Below are 22,183 nucleotides of genomic sequence, written 5' to 3' on the forward strand. Positions count from 1 at the left end.
TTTTTTTCTCAAACTGGGCACAAAACGGATCCAGGATCGGGTTTGATTCCCGGTTCAGGTATGTGTGGAGTTTGCATGTTCTCCCCGTGTGAGCGGTTCTCTCCGGGTTCTCCAGCTTCCTCCCACAGTCCATAGACATGCAGGATGGGGATAGGTTCATTGATGACTCTAAATTGCCCGTAGGTGTGAATGTGAGTGTGAATCAGTGTTTCCCATACATAGACCAATGTGTGGAGCAGCGCCACAGAATCAACACCGAGCGCCACAAATTAATTCCGGGTTTGTTTGTTTTTTTAAAATATAAATATCATTCCGTTCATTCATCTCTGCATAGCACTCTTTCCCTGTCATTCTCGTTCACACACACACACCAGTATTTCCCATACTGGCCCTCCAGAATATCAACATTGACTGCCACATATTGATTTTATTTAAAAAGGGTAAAACCTGATTTAATTGTAGAGCTGGCACAGCGCATCAGCCCCTCCCCCCGCTTTCGCTCTGTTTTGCTCTCTCTCGGACCCGTCTGTGAATAGCCCCTCCTCTTTTTCACTTATGACACAAAGTGAAGCAATGGAGCTGTATATATTGTTCAGTTATTCGTCACAAAGTACTTGCCAATATACAGTGAATCACCTAATATACAGTGGTATTATTTAATAATTGATTAAAGAAAGCGTGTGACTGGTGTGTGGAAAAACTTGAGGCAGATCATCAGGGATTACTAATACATTTGCAAAAAGGATTATGCAAATGGTAAAGAAAGAGTGCATGTTGAAGTACATGGGATATAATGTGGGATCGAGCATTGTGGAATTTCCCTCGTATTGGTATCAACTATTTTCCTAATTCCTGGTATTGTGACACCCCTACATTTCCCCTCAAAAAATAAACCAAACTTGGTGTTAAGAGCTGAACATGTTGCTTATTTTGGTTCCAGCAGCCGAAGTTCAAAAGTACAGTTTGTCTGGTGCACATTCCTTTTTTTTAATCGGAAAATTGGGAAATTTGAGCCTTTTTGTCTGTTAATCTTTTCTACATTAGTGCGTCTGCAGTCGCTGAGCTCGTCTTTCACAAGCTTCTCTAGATGTACGAATATGTGTGTCTGTGTGTGTGCATGTCTGTGTGTGTCAGATGACCTATTGAAATCATTGCTGTGCAGTGTGCCTGTTACCACGGCAACACAGGCTTCTCCGTCTCTATCTCTCTCTTTTTTCTCTCCCTCTGTCTCTCCGTCTCCCCTCCCCTTTCATTTCCCCTCCACACCAGAGTGAGGTCACGTGACCGTGCTGACGTCAGGCTGGAGAAGCAGGCGGGCGGGCGAGCAGAGGAGAGAGTTAGTTTGTGGGCTTCTGCTCAGGCGAGGAGTCTCTGGGAGTCCGTCAGTCTCTGTTTGCTCTGTCTCTTTCAGTCCGTCTTCTCCTCCCCCCTCCCCTCTCCTCCACAGTTCTTTCACACTCGCTCTCTCATCTTAGTTTCTTTCTGCTGCTCTCCTTTATGCATGCTTCTTTTTGTGCTGCTGCTTCCACAAACTTGTCTTGGGAGAAAGTGCTGGGTGATGGACTGCTGAACGACTTGTTGCTGCAAAGTGAGGTAAGCTTCCTGTGTTTTCTCTTTGTGTGTGTGTGTGATTTGGCTGCTTCCAAAGAGCCGTGCAGTAAGTTAAAGCTGGATAAAGATGAGTTTACTTATTTGTGCAGAAAGGAAGTTGCATTTTAAAAGAAATCCCTGACGGAGAGTGAATGTGTGAACACTTCTCTCTTCCCCCCCCCTTTTGAATCATTTAGCTCAACAAGTGCAGAAACGTGTGGTGTTTGAGGTTTGATGGGAGATCCCTGATTATCTTCGGTTATCTCGGAGACTAGTTGCCTTCTTTCTCAGCACACACAGCCCGATCTGATTTCAACCCCGCGGCAGGAAGTGAGTGTCTGATAAAACGGAGAGAGAGAGAGAGAGTGTGATCATTACGGGGGCTGAGAGTGTTATGTGTCGTGGAGTTGGAAGTGATGGGCACCTCCACATGGCTTTTCCTCTCGGAGCGTTGCTAATGTTAGAGGCAGCAGTGTGGGCTGGAGCTGCTGCCTCTGTCTGCCAGAGATGTGGAGGCAGGGAGGGGGGAAACAGCAGCTGTCACCTGCCCCCCCCTCGGATGTATGCACCCACCGCAGACATGTAACTCTCGCATTCTCATGGTCAGCTTGTATATCTAGGTTTTCCTAAAAAAGTGGGTGACTTGAGCACATTTTCCAAGGAGTTTTTTAAATGCATTTTCTTGACAAGTGTTTAACTTGAGGACCCCTCCCCATTGTCCTGCACTCACACAGACACACACACACACACACACCTCCCTGTGTTCCTCAAACAATAGCATGCCAGCACGCATTTAGCCCAAATAGGGTGGAAAGAAAGGGAAATGTGCATAACAAGTGGTTTGGATCTCCCTGCAGTACTCCACACGTTCTCATTCTCTCTCTCTCTCTCTCTCTCTCTCTCTCTCTCTCTCTCTACTTCTCTACAACTCGTCTTCTGTAAGAGTTTAGCCCTTCCTCTCTTGCCTCCTTAGCAGTCCCTCCCTCCTCCAACTTAATGAAGCAGCAACAGGCATGTAACAGGTCTTTCTCACTGTCAGAAGTATTCTAGTCGCAGATGTTGGACCTCCATCCAATTAAATGCCTCAGATTAGGAAACCAATTTGCATTTACTGTGCAGATTAGATTGGATTTACGGTTCGATTTTGGAGGTTGTTGTGACATAATACCTTACATGGCCTATTTCAATACACGCATCAATGAATAGCAGTCTTCCTTCAGTGCACATTGTCCGTGCAGAGCAGGTTCAAGCGTCCTGTAAGCCCGAGGGTGCATCGTCATTCAGAAGTGTCTCTTCCTGTTGTGAAATGAGCTGCGTGAATACCACAAGAAGCCATTCTGAGTCGAGCAACAGAAAAGGTCTGTCTTCATGTCCGTCCGACAACATAACACGCTGTGTTTGTGCACAAGCATACTGTCATTAAGTGTGTGTTATGAGCTGGGTATGCTGGCACCATTTACCATGAAGAAACAAGCCACTGCCACACACACTCACATACATACACACCCCTCCAGCATACGGCCAGCAGCTTTATCTAACATCCTGCAGCAGTGGAGAATTCTCTTGACGCGTGTTTTTTGTGTTGTGTGCATGCTGTTGAATGAATTCCAACAAGAAGGAGGTGACAAAATGAAATACAACCTAAATAAGTACAACTTTTTCCGGATCTTGCACGGTAAACGCTTTGTGTTGAAACGGCTTTGGAGACTGAATTGGCAGCTGTAGATGACCACATATGGCATCTTAGGTCTTATCTTGCTGTTGTATTTACACGATGATGTTTATATTATGTTAAAAAAAATTATTTATGAATCAACCAATGTCTAATTGTTATTTTGTGTGTGTGTGTGTGTGTGTGTGTGTGTGTTATGCCAAACCTGTGTACGAAACCATCTTTACACGAAGTTAGAGAGTTAAACTGAGGTGAAAACCCTGCAGCAGGTTTCCCGCCCACACACATAGTAGTGTTGGATCTGTGCATTGAACAGAATACTGGAACATGTGGGAAATTGTATTTGATACTTCAAACCAACTCTGTCATTTCAGACTGTCATTTTAGAACAGAGGCAATGGGATGACTGAGTGGGGCGATACGTTGGTTACCATGGTATTTACTCATTTTGTTCTCCGGCTGTCATTAACACAGCACACATCGGCCACAGGTCAGAATTTTACCCAGCTTATCGCTCGGTTGTGTGGATGGTTTGCCTCTGTTGTATTGCTTTTACACCTCTCTATTACATGCTGTAGGGCATTAGTTGATAGCTTTATACTGCATGGTTGAGCTCCTTAGTGGCCTCATAACAATTATGCAATATCACGGCAGCAAACTTTCATCAAAATTAACAGTTCGCTTTTTGGAGTTGCTCTTTCTTCAAAGCTTTACACGAACCAACCGCTGTAAGTCTTGCTATGGTTGAATATTTAACAAAAAATGGCGTTCTGTCTTTCACATACCACAGGAAAGACGTCAAAGAGAATTCATAGGGACTTAGGAAAAGAGGACGATCAGACTGCACTTACATCAAGCTAGGGATATTGTTGATTTTTAAAGCAATTCCATTTATTGCATGCAGAAAGTGTGCACAATGACAAACCTCAACGCTGTACAATTCAGGTATGGATTCCTGTCCAAAATAGAATCATACCTCCAAAGAAGGATGTTTTCAATTCATCCCAAATGTACAAACACAAACAGCAGATGGTGCATCGATTTAAATGTTGCTGCCGCAAGGAAATGTGGGACAAAATTGTTTTCTACCAAAATCACATGCGTTTTGGGCTCATTCTGTGATCCTTCACTGTGTAGACTTGTTTTTTAGAAATCACATGATTAATAATGGTGGTTAACAGTTGTCTGACTTAGTGATTAACTATAACCATAAGGAATCTATGGCTAGGGATCTTCGTTGCATAAAAACCTTTATTGATTTAAGTAGTTATATCATGGAAAAAGGTGACTTGACTCCCTCCTGGTATTCTTCTGCTGCAGTCCCATAGAGAGAGTTATATTTGTATTTGATATATCTGTGCCCACATCCGTTCAAAAAAAACCTGGAGAAAACTGTTTTTTGCTACACGCAAACTTCTATAACTTCCTGTTTTGTACTTAAGGGAGTCTCATGTAACACTCATGGAAACTAACTTGAAGGCAGTTTATGTAACTGTTGATTTATGACCGGAGCCAGAGAGGGAGACAGAAACAGAGAGAAATGGAAAGAACGACTCTTAAGTGAGAACGATACCGTTTGATAAGAGAAGAGGCAGACAGTTGGCGAGGCAGTTGGATGTTTTTCCTGCCTTGGATTCCTCTCGCTCTTTTATCAGCTGTTAAATAATGGCAGCTCTGTGTGGTCGAGGAAACCAAGAGACACTATCAAGGAGTCAAGGGTTCGGTCTTTCATGTACGTCACTATTATTAACCAGAGAAAGAGATGGTTTCTTGTAAAAGCATCTACAACACCACTAGAGGTAGTAAAAAAAAGTATAACAGAGTGAAAGTTGTAGGTATAATCATTTTTTTTTGCATAGGATATGGATTTAATTTGAAGTGGAAGACATTTTCAAATGTGGGCTCTCATACCGGACATAAACACTGGCACTCAGAGAGAGTGCCATTCATTTTAGAGCTCCTCGTCTCAAATGGGGAACTTCACTGAAGTGAACTGGATGTCACAGTAAGGTGAAAGCTTGACACGCTGTGGTTGATAACTCTGCTGTGCAGTTTTACATTAGTATATGTTCAACAATGGCCGAGGCCCTCTGTTTAATTAGTTTGTCAGTGAGTACCTTACACTCAAATCTCAAACGTGTTTATGCAGTGTAAATCCCCCAACATCACTGAAGGGCAGCTGTTGAAACATCAATTTGACTGATAATGACGGTGATGTTGTCGCTGTGGTTACTGTGATGCGATGGCTGTGACATCTTTCAATACTTCGCTCGCTTATCTTCGCTCGTCACCATAAAGGTCAGAACTAAAAGAAGGGGGGGCAACCGACACTTAAAGCACAATTACACCTCTCTGCCGAGGCGGTGGTTAGAGTTTAAAGCCACAATACTAGATGGATGTGTAGATGTGGATTAATGCTCTGAATGTCAAATTAGCACCTTTAAAACTTTTGAGAAGGTTCATGTGGACCGTTGTGGTTCTACAGAATTCAGTCAACATTTTAAACCTTTTAAGGATACGCTTTATTTCTGTTTTCAGAGTTCATCTTTCATATTTGGATACAATATATTTTCAGCATTTAAGCATGTAGAGGAAATTAGGCACTTGTGTTTCGCTAATTCTCTGCATTTTATTGGTATTATTGAATCACAAGGGTGATGCCGTCTTGGCCAGTTTTCCTTTGGAAAATATATTTTGAATCTCGATGGGAGTTATTTTTGGAAACACATTTTTTCTTCTTTTTTCTTTTTTCTTTTATGTTTCATGGCCTCCAGCATCAGATTCTTAGAAGAAAAATAACTTTGTGTAATTTCACGTCATACATTTAACAAGTTCAGAGAGAGCTTGCAGACCAACACATGTTAGTAGTGGTTTTCTAAGGACAGCTGGTCAGCCATGTTCTTATTATTCTCCATTCTTTATAAGGGGGTCATGGGGTCACACAACTGAAATCCAGCACCATTGAGGTGCAGAATGTTTATGAGAGATTGCCCTCAGCTAAAGGATGACCTTGGCCTATAGGCTCCCATGCATTGGGTTAGGGGAACTATGGGAAGCAGATGCTCTATTTTTAGTCACAGAGAGGAATTCACACACATTGTCAAGTCATGCTGGATTCAAGACACAAAGGGAGTTCGTTTTCACAGTCTGTGAATCAAAAGGTTATGCTAGTGTGTTACTTTTTATCTTTAGTTGGACACTTTATGATTGTGGTTCATTCACTTGTGATAATGGCGTTGGGCATTTAAGATTAAATAGATAGGTCAGTAATATAATGCTTCTCTACGGTTGGTGTTTTTTTTGTACTTGGCTGCAAAGATACAATGAACAAGATGGAAGGTACATGTACTACCTTTTCCTCTTTTTGTACCGGATCTGCACATCTGGCAGCTCAGTTTGGTGCTTCAGCTCTGTGGCTGAGAGCTGCCTGACAGTGTGTGAGTTCTGTGAAACTCATCGATTAGCGCAGCTGGAATTGTGCACGATGGGATGTCCTTCCAGTAATACTCACCGTGGTGCCAGGCTGGCTGATGATATTTTTTTGTGGGCACCACATCATGACATCTCTCACCCATTGTGGACTAAAATAGTTCTTCTAGAGTCCAGGGACAGGGTTTCCTCATCATCTGATGCTGCACTCACCCTGCCACATTCAATGGGATTCATATTGAAGCTCGTTGACATGACACGCCAGGCCTATGCCTTTTGATTGATTCCTCACCGGATCAGCCTCGTCGGGTGCTTGTGGGTCTGCTGCTGGTGTCGGTGGATCCATGAAGGCCATTGTGTTGCCGGACACAGCGAGGCCAGCCAAAGTCCACATGGCTTCATATGAATGAGTGGTTATGTCCCATGTGTATTGGTGATGGAGGGATGTACCATGTATGAAAGGGGTGGCATCTTTGCAAGGACAAGAGTCAGTGGCTGTCCCCCCAGGGATCCCCGAGTGCAATTACTGTTGAGGTTATTTTGCAGGTAGCGGTTATTCTTCCTTTCACATGGAGCTCGGAGGCATATAGCCAATAAAGAAAATCTCGAATTCTGCACTATATGATGTGAATTATTTCCCAAAGGGTGTATCGCAAACGACAGTGAAGTAGCTCGGCGGAGATGGATCTCGGATACACAACTACTTAGAATTCCTCAGTGCCTGCAGAGATCTTGTCAGTCGGAGCGCATGCATTACCGGGGAATGTGAGGCGAGAGGTGCAGAGAGCTATCGCTGGATTGTCACTTAAAAAATGCCTCGGATGCAATATCTGTTTGGAAATTGTTCCTGAAGCTGCGCATTTATTGCGAGCCGTCAGAATTGAAGATGCTATCGTGGAGTGGGGATTTTTTTGTATTGTACGCTCGTATTTTGTTGTGGCAGCTGTTCACAACACAGATGGAGATACCGTGAGCCCACACAACTTAGTGCTTCACCGGGTTTGAATATCTTTTTGCACGCATGTGACAAATGCTGTGTTAGGACTTTTCCCTCACTGTTTATAAATATAATGTGATTAGTTGTCTACACAGTAACTGAGACTTCCTCTTGGGTCTTTAGTCATTCTAAAGTGCGTATTAGCTCCCTGTGTAGACGGTGGGAGTTTATCTGATACTAGCATTAGTCCAAGGGTCCTGTGCTGTCCTTAAACTATTAAATAGTCAATTGCAAATGTTCTTAGGAAGAATTTATGAGTGGACTAACCTGATGGGACTGTTTTTGGTAATTACAGCTAAAATACCAGAAATTCTAGTTTTCTTCTAACAGCCGTGGCCCGAGTTCTGTTTCCATTCTTGTGAGCGTGATATCTCAGGAACGCCCGGAGGGAATGTCTTCAAATTTGGCACAAATGTCCACTTAGACTCAAGGGTGAACCGATGAGAATTCAGTGGTTAAATGTCACTGTGACCTCACAAAGCACTTTTTTGGCCATAACCCATGAATTGACATGCTTGATATTTTTTTATTTTTATGCAAATTGCATAACATACATACAGTGCAAACTGGTGGTTGCCTTCCAGGTTTGTTTTTTACATTTATTACATATGACACATATTGATATGACAAACAGAGAAAAAGACCTAAGTAGTGTCTGAAATGTTTTTTCATTTTACAGATGAGCTCCTTATCTAGTCTGAGAGTTTGCATTGGCACGGCTAAGGTTTTGCCAGTGCACATGGTGGAGTGTGCAGTTTTTCAGCAGCTGCCAATTACGAGTTGAAAAACAAAGTAAACAAATAAAAGATTCCTACTACACTTACTATTCTGATACGTCTGCTAGTCGTAGATTTTGGTTTACAAGAGACTCGTCATCGTCTGGCTCTGACCGAGGCTCGTGATACACGCCGCTCTTTCACCTGATAACCTCTTACAAGCAGCGGCGGTGAAAGCCTGTGATATTTGCATATTTAAATATTCATAGAGCCACAATTTCTCAATGAGGGAGAGTCGGTGTGCACTTCCAGAGCCATTTCCTTTTTTTTTCATGTGAGAAAAGTTCAACAAGCTGTTCGGCATAGCAGAGTATTTTTACACACTTTAAAATGGAAGGGAACTTTAACGCTCCAAAACATTTTCACTGCTCAACACATCCCATTTCCCTGGGTTCATCCTGACCCCTGACCTCCACTGTGATGTAGCTTCCATTCTGTTTGTTATTTTCCGTGATGTTATATCCTGTTTCTATATTTTTCTTTGACCACAGGAAGCAGAGCGAGCTTTGTTGCATCCCCTGGGGCATTCTTCAATCAGAACCATCTCCAGGCTCAAGCTCTGGCTGACTTAAATTTAGTCTCTCCCTTTCTCTTTTTTTGTTCCAACCTCGGTCTCGCTACTCAGCCCCTCATAATGCATACATTGTTACACATAGTAGACCTTGTCCTTATCCTCTAACAGCCATTCATTCTCCAGCTGCTCTTATAGTTCCTCTGCAAACATCTTTTATCAGTTGTAGTTCAGCTTTGGCACATTTTTACAGCCGTCCCACTTCACAATGCTAATGGAAATTTGTATCCAGCGGGTGTGAGTGAGTGGGAGGCTGTTCTTTTTTATCATCAGTCATCGGTTTCATGGAAAATTCACTTTGAACGTACCGAGCTGAACCGAAAAAGGCAGCAGTAGGTGTATTAAATATTGAAAGTCATAGAAACGTTTTTGAGATGTTGATTCTGCAGGAGATTCATGTTTACGTGCACGCTGAGCACATTCGCGTGTTATTGCCTGTTTGCTAAACCCCTCCCCCAAATACCAATTTTCCAGTCATAGGCTACTGTAACTACATACAGCAGATCAGTCCAAGTTTGGATCTCTCCAGATGTTATAGGGGTATGCACGGGCCTTTAGTTCGACTGATACTTATATAAAGGGATGAACGCGATAATTTGAATTTTTTAGCAATGCTCTTACTTTATTTCCATGTGTCTTACACAAAATAATCAATTGGAGATGATGTTGACTATTTCCCTGGGATAGCTTCAGCCTCAGACCCTTGACTGACTTCAGAAGAAGCCATTAAAAAGTCAGCATGAGAAGTTCAATTGAGCGTTAGTAGCTAGCTGTCAGTTGGCAAACGTTTTAACTGAACAGAATTAACTGAACAAGAATTTTGAGTGGTGATTCCTCATTCAACTTTGTAAAGTGCGTTGAGTCAGCTATAATGGGGTCTGAGCTTTTCAAACAGTCAATTGCATGAATTAAATGTTGTCAGACTAGGAGGTTTTTATACGGACTGTTGAAGAACATAATATCTCAAATAACAGACGGACAGACATCTATTCTGTTTCCCCTGTTGGAGCCCATCATTTAGTCATCCAACCAATTAGCTGGGTCCAGTGTCATTCGGATGGAGAACTCCCACCAGGGCACAGCAGACAGGGAGCAAAACAAATTAGACACAACCTTCAAATACAAGGCAGGGGTCCTTTTTCTGGTGGACTAAGAGGAAGTGAAGCAGAAGAAGAAGAGATTCCCTGCAGGCATGCGATGCTTATTCTCTTGACAGTCCGCCAAATTTGTTGTCATCCTCTATTTCCCTGGATCCTTAGACATTTATATAGCAAGTGCTTTCGAGCGAGCCACTCTAAACAATAAAGATGTATGATCCTTATTAAATAAAACGTAATAGTACTGGCGCAGTGACGGATCTCTGCACTCTGGCTACATAGATGAAATTACATAACCCTTAAGTTGATTATGAAAGTGACTTGAGGAAGTGGGCCATCTTGTGCTTCTTATTGGTTCACTCTTTTTCTCCTGAATCAAAGTCCCTCCTCCTATCAAGTCTGTTGCCATAGCAACCCAATGACGGCTAAGGAGGCCATATAAAAGTATTAGGGCTGAAAATATCGACTGTGGGCAGCGTCGTGCTAACCAGCAAGCAATCCCCTAATGCTTCTGTGGTTTTGAGCTCAGAACTAGTAAGGTCAGCTTAGTTACTGGTAGAAACGGGAAGAATCAAGGAGTGAGATCCTAGAAAAGTTGGCTTTAGTCCAAGTAGTACAAACTCATCTGCCCCCCTCTTGGGTCGCCCTGGATCCAGCTACTGCCTGGCCGTCTGCCAGTGCCTGTCTCTGTGTTTTCCCACCTCACCTCCCAGTGCCAGATCAGGAAGTTTGAGGGAGAGGTTTCTCCTTTTGGACGCCTCTTTGGAACCAACACATGTATGCACGCTGATTTTAGCTCTGATGGGTAAAAGCCCTTATCGTGTTTCAGTCAGACTGCACTCTTACAACAAAGAAAAGTACAAAACGGGGACATCGATGGTTAATTAGCTTAGTTAAACAAACTGTCTTGGCTTGAGTGATGAAGTATTATTAAATGGCTTGAATTGTCTTAGGGTTTTACTGCTGGGACAGGAAACGAGAGTCCAGAGTTGTGTCTCATGGGGCCCAGTAGGATGTAGGCAGATGCAGGCATTTTCTTTCTTATTTTAATTTCTATTTGTGTGTGCGTGTGTGTGTGTGTGTGTGTGTGTGTGTGTGTGTGTGTGTGTGTGTGTGTGTGTGTGTGTGTGTGTACGTCTTTGTCCGTCTCTGCCTCACCTCCCCACTCCCATCTCTGTTGTTCCCGCTGTCCATTGTTCAGGAGACTGCTGCCTTGCACTAAGAAAAACCAAATGGACAGCTGTTTCTCAGCACAAAAAAAAAAGCAAAAACAGACACCCTCCCTTCCCATTTCTTTATGGTTACACATCACACTTGTGTGGTTCTCTCTTGTATTATTTGGAGGTTTCTTCCCAAACCGCTTTGGTTCTCCATTGTAAATTTAGCAACATCATTTGGGGTTCTGTTACGAACTATTTGCAGTGAGCAGCGAGATAAACCAAGTATAAGTGCTCTATTATGTCTGCACGTATTGGCTGTCAACATTTTGATGCTCAACTAAACAAAGCCATACCTAATTACAAATTAGCACTCTGTTATGCAAAGTATTGCAGGAAGGGAAAGGGAGCTTTCCAAATGAAGTGCTCTACTTAAACCCCTTTCAAGCTGAGGCCTCAACCAGCGTTGATTTTGTGTTTGAAAAGGTTGACTGATCCACCTTCTCGACTCGGGTCGAGAGGTGGGTCAGACAAGGGTCGATTCAATTAGATTCTATTCAAAAAACTTTATTGTCTATCACATGGTGATAGAAACGAATGAACAGATAACAAAATGAAAGACTCTCAAATTATAAAACACACACAAACAGTTCCTTAAAAATAATAAGAGCAGGTTTTCAAAGCTGTAAAAGAAGTGGCAGTCTATCTGACCTTGGTTAAAATGCATACTCTGTTGGGGAATGAAAGAGGTTTTGTAAGATCTCTTTTTGGCCAGAGGTGCTCCGAAGGAGGAGCTAATGGGATGTGTGAAGGGTCTGCCTTTCTTTTTACTGCTTTTGGAGGCATTCTTGATGATCCTTGTGAGTGTTTTTTCTTTGGTTTGAATGGCACGTATCCAGGGTCAGCAGCAACCGGGGAGGGACACATTATGTAATCGGTTGCAAATGCGAGGGTGCGCAGCTGTGACGCAATTCTCAGAGGTTGCCGTGGCCCGTTAGCAAATGCTGCAATGGCAGCAAAGAATGTTTTCAGTCACGTTGGAGGCCAACTATTTGAACAACAGTGATACGTGGCAAGACTTCAAGCTCCTGGTTGTCAGTGGTAGGGAAGAAATGAAGATGCAGATGACCCAGACGGACTGGGACAACAGGTCTCATAATGCAGTGTTTTAAGGATTCAGCCCCTGATTTGGGAGATAGGTATTGTTTTTACTTAGGTAGTCAGAAAGTTGGCAGTGTTGGAGATGGCAGTCTTTTCCCTTTCTTTGTGTTTTTTAATGTAACTGGACTCTCTAACACTCTAACAACTCAGACATCACTTTTTTCACTGGTCCTCTCCCTCTGAGATTCCTTCTCCACAGGAATCTGCTGCAGCTGGACCATAAGCCCTTTTCATTCTCTGCAACAGCTGGTGTTGTAGTTTGGGAAAGTGGCACAGCCAGGGCTAAAAGGGCATTTGTTGTGGGGGTTTTTCTAATCTTGTGTGCAGTGGATTTTAGGAGAGCTGCATAGTCCCTTGGGAAAGAGAGAAGAGTGGTTATATTGGTTGAACTAATGCTAAAATGTTCTAAGATGTTTCCTTTTACATGGGATGATGGTATCTTCAAATAAGGGCATTTGGGTTGAATGTTGTGGTAAGGATGTCAGATTTTTTCACATCACACCGATTTACTATTTTATTTTTATATGCCTAAAAAAGACAAAATAATTATTAGCTTTTGCCAAATAAAGAAATGTTTTGTATCCCTGAAGAAAACACACTGCTTTTTAGAAGGTATAGGGATTCTCCCATCTTGTGCAACTCGCAGTGACAATTCGTCGCTGCCTCCCTTTGTTTGAGATGCTGGAATAAATTAGTTGTGTTGCTCAATTTTCCTTTTAAAACATGGTCCTAAAAGGGGTTTATTGCTCAGCTTTATGTTGTACCCCATTTCTAACCTTTTGTCCATTCCCCCCTTTTTAATGCAGCCATTGCATCCAGAAGTGAAGTGACACAGTTATACTGGAACAAAAAGGTGTAAAAGATTGTCTTGCACCTCTTAATTATCTGAATAAATAAACAAATGAGCCTTCGGTCAAGAACTTTAATAACCTTGGTAGCTACCTTGGTGCAGGTAGAGCAGTTTTCTGCTGTTTTCTACTTTAAACAGTCTGACTTGACATCCACAATCAAAGAGATGTTTTTATCTGAATCAGGTGGCAAAGGTCTAGTTCAGTTAATGTCATGATGACGGCTAGAGCAGATTGCTGTAGCGCTAAATTGTTCTCATTATTTGATGCCCTGCTTTGTGTAAATGATTTATAATAACATTGAGACCATACAACTGTTGATCACAGTTGGCTACTTGTTGCTACTCACCTCACATACCTGCACCCACACAACCCCCAAGACACACACACACACACATCCCGCACTCACTGGTGAATGTGTGTGTTTGTCTGTGTACCCATGCGTATGGGTATGTGCAGCACACTGAGCCAGAAAGCTCATCAATGGCTGTGAGATTTTTGCCCAATGTTACTATGGAAACTGCAGTGAAATCGCTTTACAAGAGGGTGAATTGTTCATGTGTAGGATGAAATAAAAGAGGATGAAGGGTATGGAAATAAGGTGCAAGGCAAGGAGGGGGGAAGAGAAAGACAGGAACTTTATGAATGAGATGGTAGGAAGATGGCAAGATGTGTTGTAAGTGGACGGATGAAGGACAGCTGAAGATGGCTAAAGATGAAATGTGTTGGGGAGAATTTTAAAACATGGTTTCCATCCTGCTCCATTTCTACATACCTCACTGCTATCAGCATCTGAGAGCCGTCTCATGAATGTATTCATGCAGCTTTTAACATCTTCACAGCCTTTCATCATGGAGAGTCTTTGTGTTTTACAGAGAAATTTTGCCCACAAAGGAAAGTGGTCAGTGTGTGTGTGTGTGTGTGTGTGTGTGTGTGTGTGTGTGTGTGTGTGTGTGTGTGTGTGTGTGTGTGTGTGAACTGAATGTGAAGAGCCTGGCGACAGACTCCACTGTCATCACTCCGAGGGTCTGTTGCCGTAGCAGCACCTTTAACTCAGCTCCGTAATTGGCGTCAAGTCAAAGTTTTTAAAACGTTCTCGACCAAACGTCCAGTCATGACGTTTCTCCCGTCATTATAGGACAGAGGACTCAAACAGCTGGATCAGTGATAATGGGGCAGAACGATGCTAATCAATTACACGTTGATATGCACGATATTAGAGCTGCAACGATTAGTCAACTAATCGATTAGGCGATCAACCGGAAAATAATTGACAACTGTCAGGAACACAATGTCACAAGATGGTCTTCATGCACTGGCCATGCTCTATATGGAAAATAACTTGTCAGGGAGATCCTTTAACAATAGAGTCATTGGGAAAATGGGCATTTCTCAAAGACAGAAGAGAAAAGCTTATATATAAATAAATAATAGATGTACAATTTATACGTGTGTTTAAGCGTACCCTACTGGTTATAGTTAGTAATAGCATATTTAGCACATTTTCGTGTGTTCCTGCATTATTATCACTACATTTTTGGTTACCCAAAGTGCCCCCCATTACCAGCCAACACTGCAAAGGACTGTTAATTAACATCCTCCATTTTTAAAAGCCTGTTACATTAATTATTCGATGCTCTTTCACTTAATGTGGAAGGCCTTACCTGTCTTTGTTCCCCTACTCCTACGACTTGTTTGTGCCTTGTGATTCAAAAGCATTGGTCCTGTGTGGCTCTGCAAGCAAACGCAGTAGAAGTAGAAGAGAGAGTGTCAAACATAACTCCCTATACAAATCATTCTTCCATTAATGTGTGTGCCACTCAAGCGATTGCACTCCTTTATTATGATGAAGTCTCACTCAGTCATAAGAGCTGTTTTCATCGCCATGTTTTCCAAAGAGAGGAAGACGCTGCTCTGTAGCATTAACCGCCTGGCTGGTTGTTTTACAGTCTTTTAGAGCACTCAAGCTTTCCCCATCAGACTGTGGGAGTAGATCATTCAACGCTCTGATAAGTTATCACTTCTCAAATATCCTTGCTTACATTGTGGAATTTCTACTCGGTGGCAGCCTTGGTTGAACCTTGAGTGCAGTAGGTCTGTTTTTTTTTTTAATATCTGCCATGATTTGTGCTGATATTGGTAGATTAAAAGTCTGAGTTATCACATTATATGAGATTCCCAGACACTGTAGCTGACCTGCTCACTAGGTTTGTTGTCATTTCCTATGGTTTCCTACAGCAGATGCATTCAAGGACCTCTCTAGGTGGTTTTGAGAACACAAGTGACTAATTTCCTGAGACTTTTCAGAGTCAAGGACATTTCGAGGCTGACGGGGCATTGGGAGGGCTGAGTACACATCCAGCACTGGACATATACAACCTAAACATATACACAATAAAGTACTTTAGAGAATTCACTGCATGTGGTCGTTTAAAACATGCTCGGTTCTTATACTTTAGGTCACATAAAGGCTTTTGATAACACACATGTCATGTACATGTACAGAAAGAGCATGGTTATTGTATTTAAAGCACAATCTCACTGAGACCAGGAGCAGGCACTTCCTGTTTGTGTCACCAGAAGGGCAGATATAAAACAGACACTCTTCCACTGCGGCTCTCTTTTTGTCCTGCTGCCACTATTTCCCAGCTGAACTCTGACACTTCATCTGTCTGTCAGTGTATAGATATTGTGAGATAAATGATCATTTAGATCAGTACAGAAAACCGTTGCTTTATAATTTTATATATATATAATATATATATATATATATAACATATATAACATTGAAGTCGAATGCAAACATAGATTATAACACTTTATCCTGTTTTTAAAGATCTGCATGACAGACGCTGATAAGCCAGTTCCAGGAAGAAAATCAATAAGTTGTTTCTCAAGAGGTTCTGAATGTAAATGATGTTTGTTGAGATGTTCAGTTTAAATATCACTTGGCTGCACCTCCTTTTCCTCCCAGTGAAGCTAAACTGACTCGAGTGTTTGTAAAGATTTTATAGGCCAATTAAACTCACGTTGGGCATATGGTGGTGTGTGTACTCAGAGTATACGCCGCTGTTTTCCATGGAAAGTTCCATTAGTTTGTAAAAAAAGGGAGCGATTTTAGTCCCGATAAACGTAAAGCGGGTTTGCTTACATATTTGGTCCAGACTTGGGTAAAGCCACTTGAGGACAGAGCAGCAGCGGTTATTTAAATGATGCATACGTGGGATTCCAACACCCAGTGGTGGAACCAATTACTGAGCTTCCCTGTCAAAGTAAACGCTATTCAATAGACATATTATAACACAAAGCAAGTTTTTCAAAGGACCGACCGGTAATGAGTTCTAAGAGGAGAAATAATCAAATGAAATTCCCTTTTTTGCTCTCTTTTGATATCGGTAGCGTTTGCTGCAGGGAACCATGAAAGGTTCTTTGCTTTCTATCCCTGCGTGGGCGTGCCAGTGTGACATCACTCCTGAACGTGTCTATCGATAGCTAATAATTATGTATGTCTTTGATCAATATCTCCAACATTCCTCTCTCTCTCCCCCAGCTGTGAGCCGAGTGACCGACCAGACCGACAGACATGGGGAAGCAGAACAGCAAGCTCCGCCCTGAGGTGATGCAGGACCTGCTGGAGAGCACCGACTTCACCGAGCACGAGATCCAGGAGTGGTACAAGGGCTTCCTGAGGGACTGCCCCAGCGGGAACCTCTCCATGGAGGAGTTCAAGAAGATCTACGGCAACTTCTTCCCCTACGGAGACGCCTCCAAGTTCGCCGAGCACGTCTTCCGCACGTTCGACGCCAACGGCGACGGGACGATAGACTTTCGGGAGTTCATCATCGCGCTAAGTGTGACGTCACGCGGCAAGCTGGAGCAGAAGTTGAAGTGGGCTTTCAGTATGTACGACCTGGACGGAAACGGGTACATCAGTAAAGCTGAGATGCTGGAGATCGTTCAGGTGAGTGAATACAACATAGAAAACTGCAAAACACAAGACAGAAAATGACACTAAAAGGTTTCTAGCACATGGTCGTGTTGCTGTGAGGCCGGCTGTTTTGGTGACGCATGGACACACTAACTAACATTAGTCGAGGCAGTAATTTAAACATTTGTGTTTAACAGCGCCGCCACTGTATCCATAATACACTCTTTATGAGACTTGGAAAAACAGTGCTGGCATTTTTAGGAGAGGAGGGAGGAAGCTCTCGCAGACATGGAGCTGGCCGTGTCTCCAAACATGATTTCTGAGACATATGTCGTTCAGCACCTCACTTACTGCCAGCGTGGAAGTCAGCGTGCTTAAAAGAAGCATTTAGATGCTAAGATTAATTGAATGAAAGCCGTTTTGGAAGCAGTCAGGGATTCATTAGCTTCTACGCCTTCTTAAACATGGCTTTTATCTGGAAAGGTAAAGGATGGGTTTTCCATCTGCTCATCACCTTTTACTTCCACAAATGGAACTAAAGCTTAGCCTAATCCTTGTCTGTTAAAACGCCTCCTGAATACACTATATGCTCCTCCTGCTTTTGCTTTTTTTCCAAAGGTTAGCTTGTAGTCTGTATTTGTTTCAGCCTGCTTGGTGTCTTTTATAGTTGCTATAAAGAGGCTAATGTTGGAAAGATGAGGAATGCTTGACAGTTTTACAAGTCCTGCATGCTAACCTATGGTTATTCATTAAGTTAATGAAGTTAAATATCAAATAAAATGCCCAGCCGGCTCCGTGGGTTAGACTTAGCTTTCAGTGTCTTTATTTTTCCATTGAAAGAAAGATTAAACATGCGTAAACAATTTGGGAAACCCTGGTCATTGTGAGACTTCTTAGTTATTTTCAGCCTTTAATATAAATGGAATCCCATTGTTTGCCTCTGTGGGAAACACACTTGTACTTAAGGTTGACAGTTAAAGAATTAGAAACGTCTCCTGGGTTGTGCAGAAGGTTGTGAGCACCTTAAAAAGAGAAAACGAAAAGGGAAAAGGGGGAGAATGGGTGGCATTTCCTGCACAAGAGCTTGTCATGTAAACAGGCTTTTACAGCTGCACATATACACTGTGTGTGTGTGTGTGTGTGTGTGTGTGTGTGTGTGTGTGTGTGTGTGTGTGTGTGTGTGTGTGTGTGTGTGTGTGTGTGTGTGTGTGTGACTTCTCCCCTCATGTTTTTCCTTCTTCCTCCACATTTGTGTAACAGCAGCTAGTTAGTCCGTTTCATGTCTCTTTGAGCAGATTTCTTAATTTTAGAGACAATATTTAACCGCGTTACTTGAAGCCACCCATGAAACGGGGCTCAGAATACACATTTATGTATTTAAAATGAATAAACATCCCTCATTTCTTATTCAACATGAGAAAGCTAAAGCGTTTAAGCCATCTGAATGTAAGGAAACGAAACTACAAAATGGGGTTTGTTTAGAAAAGCAGTAATGCTCAGGTTTAAATGGGGATATAATAATAATAATAGATAATATAATATAAAAGAGTGGACGTGGGCCTTTTCTCTAGTTGGATAAATACACATTTAAAGCTGCATTAATTGATTTTTATGGCCAGTTGGGGGCAGCAGAAACGAGCTGTAAACACTACTCTGACAAATTATCACCTCATAACATAGATATGGCAAACAGCTGTTTATTTCCATACAATTTTCACTCTCCTGTTAGCGTTTTTTGGCTAGTAGTTTAGCTATTCGCTAACTGTATCTGTGGTGCTGGGCAGGAAGTGTACAGTGGGTTTATCAAAGGTTTGCTCACCGCCTGGACTGGACACTCACTAGCTGGTGTTGCACCAAATTCTGTGACCCATCAGATTCTGTGACGCTGTGAGTCCACTGTCGCAAATTATCTGCACGTATGTTGTCGAGCATGAAGAAGAGCAAATAAATTTGACTGTTAATTTTTATTTTATTTTTTTTTGATACTCTAAGAATTTTAACTTGTGAATGTATTCTTGCTGTGAAAAATAGAGGATTGTTTATGTGTGCTAAGTCAAGTCATATTCTCTTAACTCTGTGTGGATTTGTGAGTATGATCCACCAACAGCGGCCTCTGGGGTCACAGAATCTGATGGGTCACATACTTCGGTGCAACACCAGACTTGCAATACACTGGTGGAAGCCCTGACAGAGAAGGCCAGGCAGCCTCACAGCTAAACTAACTGACGTGGAAGAGATTTACTAGGAACTCCCTGGTTGGTTTTGCCGATAAATGATGGATTTAATATGTTTGTGCATAAAGTTATGGTTGCAGCTGGGCGGCTTATTAGGCTCAACTGATGAAGGGTATCGGGTGCAGTTGTATGGGAGTAGTTTTATGAGGAGCAGTACACAAGCACCGTATCGGTGCATCCCAACAGGAAGTGAAGTGGACCCAAGCTGTTGCCTAGCAATGCAATTCCATCTCTCTGTGGTTTAGTTTAACAAGCCAACTTCTCTGATTCAGCTTCTTGGTAGCCACAGACAATCCCAGCAAATATGAATCTATAATGCCTCCAATATGCCCACGTACCATCGCTCCAAGGCTAAATTAACCGCCCTACCTCGGGACCGCAGTGATTCAGACATAAACCCTCGGCCCACTTTCAATCAAAAGGTGCCGCTGTCCCCAAGGACAAACAAATAGAAAGCAGTGACTCATCGGTTGCTTTTAGTACTGTTGTTGCTCTGTCGGGTTTTACTCATTAGATCAGACGGTGCTGTTCCTCATTGCTGATGTGCAGTTTTAAACAGAAACCAGGGGCAGTTTCTCTCTCTCTCCGTCTCTGAAGCATACAGTATTCATCTACCCATTCCTCATGTCTGTCTACCCCCTCTCTGCTGCAATTGGCTGGCTGACTCCCCTGGTTCAAAGCCACCCACCTCTGCACAGAGAATGTAGGCTTAAAAGAAAAGTTTTCAGGTTGCGCTGACTTTTTGCAAGTAACTGCTGAAGTTAAAGTGATGCCTGAACTTCGTCTTTGAGTGAAGTCTGCAGCCTAGTGTGATCTCAGTATCTGCTTTCAGCGAGATCGGAGGGCAGATTGGCAGGTGGAGCTGGTGAAGCTGAATCCATCCACGTTGTGATGTATATCTAGGTACCGTTAGCCCAGACGTACCAACCTCCATACCTTAAAGGTATCGTAATATTCACAAGCTTCATTATTGTAACCGATGGAGCGATGGTTCAGTTGAGGCAAGTGAGAAGCAAATTAATGTTCCAGTTCCACATGTTGACTTTTTTATATGGATTTTACCGCAGTATAAAAAGAAAAGGGCAACATTAAGTGAAATGTGTGACCGTGTGGACCCTAAAGCAAACTGTGCATTTGTTTCACACTGTGTTTTTGTTGTATTCCACATCTTTGGTCCTTTTATCGTCAAGCGGTTGCACAAGCCATTTCCTTTGTTCAACTTTTACTGATTGTGTCGCTAAATTAAAAAACTAAAAGGGCTCTTCCTCTTGCCGTTGTTGGGTCACCATCTTGTTTTCATCGTGCAAACATTTAGAATACATCGCAAATATAGAAGCATGTGCAAGGCTGCACCTGTACTCAAACGGATCTTAAGGGATGTCATATAGTCATCATTTAACAATATTTAACCCAATTTATTCTCTCTGTAAAGTATTATTTTGACCAGTCCTTTCAAATGCTTCACCTAGCACTCTCCACATTTTCCATTCGCAAACATCCATTTGCCATAGTGGCTCACTGCAGCGATACGATACGATAGCTAATAGTCTCTCCTGCAGAGAGTGTGTGAATGCTGGTGATGCTCATAATTAGCCTTGCTGTGGGAGTAATTGAATGAGATGGATTGCAGCCAGCCTGGCTCATCCTTTTTCAGATATGACAAAATCTCTACTCCGGGAGAAAAGATAGAGGTGTCTCATCCTCTCGCCAATAGTTGATATCTTACTTCTGCGTATACCTTTCATCTGAAGCGCGGCGCTATCAGCAGAGAAGACGGGCACGGAGGGAAGTTCATTGACTGGATTGGCAAATAAAAAAATAGGAGGAGAGAGAGCATTCATACTGTTAATTTAGTGAGATTGAACAGAATAGCCGGTTAGATGAATGCATCACTGCTCAGGCGGATAAAGTCACCATGGGAAACGTATTCATCTTTTGTGTGAGGCTGAGGCGAGGTGCTGTGTGCATGTTGTGGATGTGTGCTGATTACTGCAAGGAGATACAAACGGTGCTCAGCTGGCTGCTCTGTCCGCATAAATACATCTTTCTATTCGATGTTCATGTTGCCTTTGCAGTACTTGTTTGTATTTTTCTCTTCCTATTGGAATGCTATGCAACAAAACACCAAGGCAAATTCCTTGTATGAGAAATCTGCATCGTGACGACTGATCAATCTCCCTCGTTCTCGTCTTTTCTGTCTCTCTTAAAGGGCCAGTGTGAAGCATTTCAGGGGATCCATTAACAGAAATGGAATATAATATTTATGAGTATGTTTTCATAAGTGTATGATCGCCGCAAACTAAGAGTGGTTGTGTTTTCGTTGGCTTCGAATGAGTCCTTCTACATAAGGAGTGGGTTCTCCTCACGTAACCCGCCGTGTTACCACACAATGTTCTACAGTAGCCTAGAACGGACAAACCAAACCCTGGCTCCAGCGAGAGCCTTTGCATTTTTTTAAAACCATGGTACCGCCAGCTGACTTCCGTCGCTCCTTAAAGTTATTATGATAAAGATGGCCTCTGAGTGGGGCGAACAGCAGTTGGCTGCAATCTGCAACCACACCACTAGATGACACCAAATTCTACACACTGCCCCTTTAATTGCTGCCTTTCGACATGTGACTCACTGAATTATTCGATGTGGTTCCAGCGTTCCAGGGAACATAATAACATTTATGCAGTGGTATTTTCTTTTTCACTCCCATTCATAAGAGGCCATATTTT

At 42.6% G+C, this 22,183-nt stretch overlaps 1 protein-coding gene across 2 annotated transcripts in view; it reads left to right on the top strand.

The window, feature by feature from the left end:
* The window catches only part of ncalda (neurocalcin delta a), a 51,895-nt gene that overhangs the window by 23,434 nt on the left and 6,278 nt on the right, over positions 1-22,183 (top strand). The window contains exons 1-2 of one of the 2 annotated variants that reach the window (XM_084027756.1): positions 1,367-1,593; positions 16,849-17,259. In XM_084027756.1, coding sequence (XP_083883882.1) covers positions 16,882-17,259 — 378 coding nt within the window. In that variant the 5' untranslated portion in view covers positions 1,367-1,593; positions 16,849-16,881. Of the gene's footprint in view, positions 1-1,366; positions 1,594-16,848; positions 17,260-22,183 lie in introns of those variants that run through there. The other variant, XM_084027755.1, reaches the window with a different exon arrangement.

Source organism: Eutrigla gurnardus (genome assembly GCF_963514095.1).
Source record: "Eutrigla gurnardus genome assembly, chromosome: 14".
Classification (NCBI taxonomy): domain Eukaryota; kingdom Metazoa; phylum Chordata; class Actinopteri; order Perciformes; family Triglidae; genus Eutrigla; species Eutrigla gurnardus.